This window comes from Xiphophorus maculatus, chromosome 18 (genome assembly GCF_002775205.1).
Source record: "Xiphophorus maculatus strain JP 163 A chromosome 18, X_maculatus-5.0-male, whole genome shotgun sequence".
In the NCBI taxonomy this organism is placed as follows: Eukaryota; Metazoa; Chordata; class Actinopteri; order Cyprinodontiformes; family Poeciliidae; genus Xiphophorus; species Xiphophorus maculatus.
This window is the reverse complement of record NC_036460.1, coordinates 28,733,021-28,739,853: the sequence shown is the minus strand read 5'-3', so window position 1 is coordinate 28,739,853 and position 6,833 is coordinate 28,733,021. Positions and strand designations below refer to the sequence as shown.

The following is a 6,833-nucleotide window of genomic DNA, read 5'->3' as shown; positions in this document are numbered from 1 at the left end:
TGAGAAAGGAAGAGTGTATTATCAAATGTCATGAATATTAATAGGGCAGTATTATGGATTTTATCTTATACTCAGGTTATTATGTTTCCTTCAGCTGTTATGAAAATGTTTCAACTATAACTTTAAAGAAATTTTACTTTATGTAAAATCGTAAAATCAGGCCGCCGTCTCTTTAAGAAACTCCCGCTCTTTCTGAAACTCCGCCTTCAGGAAGTCATCACAACATGGCTCCTCTATTAAGTCTTTAACGTTTTTACCAGCTTTACACTGAGAAGTATCTCATTTAATGAGCTCAGCTGATGCTCAGTTCCACCAGGTGTTTGCTAATTATTGCTGGCTAGTCTGAAGGAGCCGAGTGTTGGAGTCACAGTCACATGTTAAGATTTTCAGCTGTGATCAGTAGAACAAATGACTATTTAGTGTCATTTACTTTCCAGTAGTGGACTTCTTCTTGTGTTGTTTCATCATATAGGTTCATATTTTCATTATTTTTTCCCCGAGCCTAGTTTGTTCTTTCAGTTTCTTCTTTACTGTTTTTGATTTGCTTTGCACTTAGTATCATGTTCTCGTTGTAGTTTACTCCTTCTGTTAGTTTAGTTTCTCTTTTTAGGTGATGGAGTAATTTTATAAGATACATTAATTATTTTTGTCATTATTTAGCTTCCTCTGTTTCTGCCTGAGTCTCTTTGCCGTTTCCTTCCCCGGCTGTTAGATACTTACCTCATCTAGCCTCACTGCTCCAGCTGCAGTCAGTTCCTCTAATTAGACCCTTTGTCCTCTCCGTCCCCTCCTTTGTATATCTACCTCTCAGACTCATTTGCTCTGTTACTTCATGTCACTGTTGCTCCCCGTCTAATGTTCTGGTTTCCAGTTTTTGTAATTGTTTGGACTTCAGTCATTAAATCATGACTCATATAACCGTCCCGTTCTCCTGTCTCTGTGCACTTTGATTCTCCTCCTTTATCTGCAGCCTTCATCCACATTTAGGGCTGGAGAATCATTTTATGACGGCGTTCCACAAAGCTTTGACCTAAGAAACAATTTTTTTCCCCCTGATATCCAACAGCAATTTCTGCTCTTAATTTCTTTTAAAATCTCTCTTTATTTTTGGTTACATTTTGATGTGAATAGTTACAAATTCAAAAATAACTCGAGCTTAACTTAAGACAGACAAAATATTTGCTTAGAGGCACAAAAAAAAAAAAAAATCAAAGACACCTTTTAAATAAATCACCGTAATCTTTGAAACTTAAATAATGATGTAACTTTACAACCACGATCACACTCTGATTTCTGAAAATGTCAGTAAATATTTAAACAAAACAAAAGCTTTCAGCCTTAATATATAGTCTGTTCAGTTTCTCTACATGTTTTTAACAGTCAAACATTCACCACATTTCTCAACGGAGTCTGCGTGAAACAGAGCTTTTTGTCCGTCAGACAGTGGGAAGCAGCAGCGACGTGACCAGCAGCACCCAGCTGACCAGGACAGCGCTTCCTTTAGAGTAGAGCACACGCCTGCTGTTCAAAGGCTGCACTGGCCGGTAGTTCTGAACCATTTCTTCCCCTTCGGGAAACTGAAGCTGCCAGAATGCAGAGAGCTGCAGTGGAGACAAAAATCACAACGAGAGGTTAAATATCAGTGCTGCACAACAAAACAGTAATTAATGTAAATATAAGAAATGAGACGAGTGCTCAAAAAGGCAGGTGGTGATGAATATTATTTAATAAAGTGTTGGTATTATGTATTTTATAGGCCCATAGTTCCATTTTATACCACAGTCAAGAACCTGTGATACATTCAGTTGTTATAAAAATATGACAAATATGACTTTAAAAATTTTCACTTTGCAATTTAACGCTTTAACTTTAAAAATCATGTAGCTTTATGTTATTAAAGCTCAAGTTTAATACTTTTATAACAAATTTATGTCAGATCATGATTTCTTGGTTAATGTCAAGTTGTCATAACAAAGACATTTTGAATGATGTCAACTTTGTATTAAAAGTGTCACGATTTACGGAATGACACTTTATGACAACAGTCATAAATATTCATGAAGACTTACTCATGTTCATGGCAGGTTCTATGTCATGTTTATGACGGCGTCATGACAGAATTATTCACAACCCGTCAAATCAAGTCTTACCAAACTTTCTCATTGTGTCATTATAAATGGTTCTCAGGATTGTTGCACTGTGAAGTAGTTCCTATAATGAGCTCAGCTGATGTGTAGTTCCACCAGGTGCTGGTTAGTCTGAAGGAGCTGAGTGGGTGGAGCTGCGGGGGGAGAGGTGCTCTGTAGGGCGGTGGCTAAGCTGGAGGCTGCAGTTTTGCCTAATTTGCCCCATTTAAATCTTCATTTGGTTTTTTTAGAGCCAAGTGCTTTACAGTGAGTCAAGTAAAGCACTGGGTTTGACTTATTGTCGCCACTTTTGCGTATAATTCCAATCAAACACTTGTGATCTCCCTGAAGAAAATTTTTCCAGGGAGAGACGATCCCTGAAAAAATCAGATTAAACCTTTAATCTTTACAAATCTAAGGAAGATTCAGCCAACAGCAGCTGCGTTTCCACTACAAATGTGTGCAAATCTTCGTCTATCTATATTCTGCTAATGTTGGAAAAAAAACAACAACACAATTTTGCAATTGCGGTTTGTCCATTAAATAAAGAAATGAAATTAAAATAATGTGAATAAACTTGTTCACGCTTTAGGTCAGTAAAAATCATGGCAGCAACAGATATATTCATATTCCAGCCATGACACTCATCAGTCATTGGTGTCATATTCAGGCGCTTTGGTGACAAGCCGCTTAAACTCGGGAATGGCCACCTATGTGGCGTTTTGGAGTAAGTAGGTGTTTTCACAGAAGAGCTATGGATTCGACATGTTTGAATGACACACAGCTTTTCGTAAACCGTGTGACGCTGTGAGAGCTCTGGTGGATCCGGCTGTACATTGTCAAAAACAGACAAAATAACCCCATTGTCATCCTACTACTTCCCGTTGTCTTCTTTGTCGCTTTCGTAAGTAGCAACGTCCAACTGTTGATCACGTGACCCGCAATGTGAAAAAAGTGTCTCAGTTGCAGTTTTGCGAAATGCAGCCATTTCGATATGGCTGGAAGAAAAAAAAAAAATCACCTGATCCTACCGGGAAAAAACGTGAGTTTTTTCAAAATTGCCTTATTTCCAGTTGGTGGATTTATTTTTGGAGATTTCAATTTGTGCAATTCTACAGCTAATTCAAACACAGCTGCTATCAACAAAGTGTCACAACGCTGAACAAAATGTCCCAATCACCTGACTGCCGCTCAGAGGAATGGTGCTTTCAAACAGCGTCCAGACGACGGCTTCAGCGCAGCCAGGAGTCGTGAGGGAGCCGTCGTAGCGGAAGTATTTCTCCAAGCTGCTCTGAGGGGGAATAAGCATTTCCAGAGAGATGCCTGGCAGCGTGGCGTTACTGGCTGGGGGTTCAAAACAGACGGATGAGGAACAATAGGTTCAGTCCATTTATTGTGAGGTTCAGAGAAAAGTTGTTTAGCCGTAACACACATCAGCATGCAGAAAATGGGGTTGGATTATGTTCTTAATCCATGAAATCTGCAATAACTTACAGGGTCTAACGATCCGCTTCAGAGCATCAACTAGGGAAGAGTACTTCTTATTCTCAGACGCAGACTCCTGAAATGAAGAAAGAAAGTGTCTGGAAATAAAATCAGGATTATATAAAGACTGGTGATGCACACAGCAGATGAGTTTTGCTCATCAGGTGGTGAAGATAAAAAAACAAAGAAAAACGAAGATATATGATCGGTCATTTGATGCAACCGAGGAAGCTGAAAATGTGGGAAAATTCAGGATAACGATGATGAATTGGTCACACTGAAATGACACTCATAGCTCTTTGAAGAGTCTTCAAACAATATTTATGGACAGATTTATGTCGCCACTTCATACCTGCCACTGACTGAGGCTTTACTGAGCGCAATATAAGGCCTGCTTTTATGTCGTAATGTCCTCAAAGTTTAATTACACGCTACTGTTATAGCTCTTCCCAGTTTTAAGACCGTGTTTCCCCTCTACAAAAAAAAAAGTTTCCCAAAAGCAATAATGGCAACACCTCACCTTTAACTACCTTAAAGCTACCTATTACTTTAAGGTAAAGTAATAGCCTTAAATAGCCTTAACCTTAAAGTTAATAGGTATAATGCATGCTGCATTATAATAGATGTAGCATGCAACGGCACGTGAAGGTTTTCCTCAGATGAAAAGTTTCCCTCATTGCTTTTTACATGTTGGTGGCTGGCGTCACATTAACCCTCGATTCAGATTGTTGATGAAATAAAAAGAAGTAAAGTTACCTCAAAGAAAAATCCAAGAACTGCAATTCCACTGGGGTCCCCTGTAGCCTCGGACAATGAGTTGTAATTTGCTTTGATGTGGACAATGTGCATCTACAGGTTAGATGAAAGATATACTTGTATTTTTATTGGGGTTTTTTTTGTTTTGTTTTCCTGAGGTGAGGTTTATTGTATTTAAACAAAGGTCATAAAAAAGTTAAATATGCTCCTGTTGCATGCATTACCTCCATGGGAAACTGCTCTCCATCAATCGTGTGTTCGGATCCAGGTGAGCCGTCCTTGCCCCAGTGCAGATGGAGCTGAAGGGCTTTGTAATTTGCAGCCAACTGTCCTCCACTGATCACGATACCAGGAGGCAAGTCCAGCTGAACTAAAAAAAGAAAAAGAAATATATATTTATAAACATATACTATTGAAAAAAATCTATACAGCCTAAGCAAAATATACATCTTTGTACACATATTTTTAAATACATTTTTGAAATGAAGTATTCTTTTTTAAATGTTGAAATGTTATGTCACTCAAAGTTTACAAAGAACCTTTGAAAGCAATGACAAAAATCTGAGATATTGCCTTCCTTCTGTCACCGGCAAGAAATAAGGAAGGAACCAACGAGCCATCAGACCAACTAACGAACCAAACAACAAATGAACCAACCAACCAACCAACCAAGAAACAAGATGTTATGTCAGTCAAATTTTACAAATAACTTGAAAACAGTGACAAATTCTTCAGATGTGTGTCATATCTCAAGAATCTGAGATATTGCCTTCCTTCTGTCACTAGCAAGAAGGAAGGAACCAACGAGCCATCAGACCAACAAACCAACCAACCAATCAAGAAACAAGATGTTGTCAGTCAAAGTTTATGAAAGAACATGAAAACAAAGACAAATTCTTGATATATTCGTCGTATCTCCAAGAATTAGAGCTATTGCCTTTCTTCTGTCTTTGGCAATAAGGAACGAAGGAACCAACAAAGTAACCAACTAAGCAAGAAACAAGAAGTACAATATTAAACTCTTCAAGCCAACAGTATTTGTCATTATCCTGGCCGTCTACTGGACAATATTCAATAATAAATATAAAAAACAAAACAAAAACAATTCAAATTCAAGGATAAAAATAAATATTTTAGAGGGAATTTGATCATGAAGATAAAACAAGTTGAGAAATCAGAAACAGTCAACACTCCCCTCTTCAAAAAATCTTTGCTTTATTTGAATTTCCTAATGTCCACCAAACTCCTCTCAGCTCTGCCCTTTTCCCTTCAAGCTCTTTTTCCGACTCCTTTTGTCATCCTTATCTTTATAGCTTACAGCCAAACATTACCTTCTGAGCATTTTTACTCCCACTCCACCTTTGTGATCTCCTCATTATTTACCGTTTTTTCCAGCGTAAAGGTAATTTGCCCTGAGACCTACCGGTGTGACCGTTGTTTTTGAGCAGGACGTCAGACGCCTCCTGGTAGCCGTCATACTGAAGCGGGGTAAGGCGCTCGTCTTTGACCGATTTCTTCGTCACGATGTTCACTGGAGACTGAGATCTGCCACCGCATTGTGGAACAATTGTCTTCCACGCATCTGGACCTGTGAGGAGAAGATGACAAGAAGGCTAGTAAAACAACAAGTTTACCTGTTAAAACCTTTCATGTGACTGGACTGAAGCTGGGTTTACCTGAACAGGTGCTGTTGCCGTTAACCTGTGACTGGTAGCACCATTCTGGAAGAAAGACACACTGATGATGGTGTGCAGATCATCAACACATTTTGCACTGAAAACATCCAAATGTCAATACTCTTCAGTTGATTTAGTGACTAGTCTTGTGCCGGGTCTTTGTGAATCGAAGAAGGCACAATTTTTCAAGATTAAATTTAGTAAATAAACCCTAACCCTAACTCCAAAGATTGATGAAGGCGTAACAAATTCATTAACATAAAACATTGCGCAGACCTGAAAAGGCGCAGTCTGTCTAATTTTAAAGATCTGAACTCGTTCATGTGACTCTTTGCAGGACATACCTTCAGCTGAGACGGACAAAGCAAAGCAAATTAAAACCCAGGTGAGCTGCATGGTGGAAACCCACTTTACGTCTGTCTGCGTTTTCTGACTGCTGTGGAGGTGAAACATTCGACGGGATGTCCAGCGGTCTATTATAGGTCAGGTAGGTCCACCTATCAACCCCTCCCAAAATGAATGATTTGCTATCCATCTGGATTGGTGATATCTCAGGAGAGATAATGACAAGAAAATGCTGACTGTCATCAACTTAATAAAAACAGAGATTAAAGTAATAATAATTCCTTATCTCTTACCTGGCTTTTTTCCACATGGAATAAAATATAGAGCTATATAAAGAAATAAACATGATATCAAATGTTTTAACCCTATTGTAATTTAGACTGAGAGCAGATTTGCTTCCAATGCTTAGTTGCAATTATCGACATTCTGCTGATTCTGCCCGATG

General features: G+C 38.6%; 1 protein-coding gene across 1 annotated transcript; it reads right to left on the bottom strand.

The window, feature by feature from the left end:
- Positions 1 to 1,090: 1,090 nt before the first annotated feature.
- LOC102216690 (carbonic anhydrase 4-like) lies at positions 1,091 to 6,520 on the bottom strand. Its single transcript, XM_005810972.3, has 8 exons — positions 6,388 to 6,520; positions 6,044 to 6,088; positions 5,791 to 5,955; positions 4,592 to 4,737; positions 4,368 to 4,460; positions 3,621 to 3,687; positions 3,307 to 3,470; positions 1,091 to 1,601 (listed from the first exon to the last, which is right to left on the bottom strand). The coding sequence occupies exons 1-8, from the start codon at positions 6,494 to 6,496 to the stop codon at positions 1,437 to 1,439; spliced, it is 954 nt and encodes a 317-aa protein (XP_005811029.2). The 5' UTR covers positions 6,497 to 6,520; the 3' UTR covers positions 1,091 to 1,436.
- Positions 6,521 to 6,833: the final 313 nt, after the last annotated feature.

Excerpts from the sequence above, each read along its gene's own strand:
- LOC102216690 (XM_005810972.3), bottom strand. The coding sequence starts at position 6,496 with ATGTTTCACCTCCACAGCAGTCAGAAAACGCAGACAGACGTAAAGTGG. Across the intron at positions 4,461-4,591 it reads GAGAGCAGTTTCCCATGGAG|ATGCACATTGTCCACATCAA; the intron begins GTAATGCATGCA and ends TCTAACCTGTAG. Across the intron at positions 3,471-3,620 it reads GAAGCGGATCGTTAGACCCT|CCAGTAACGCCACGCTGCCA; the intron begins GTAAGTTATTGC and ends TTGAACCCCCAG.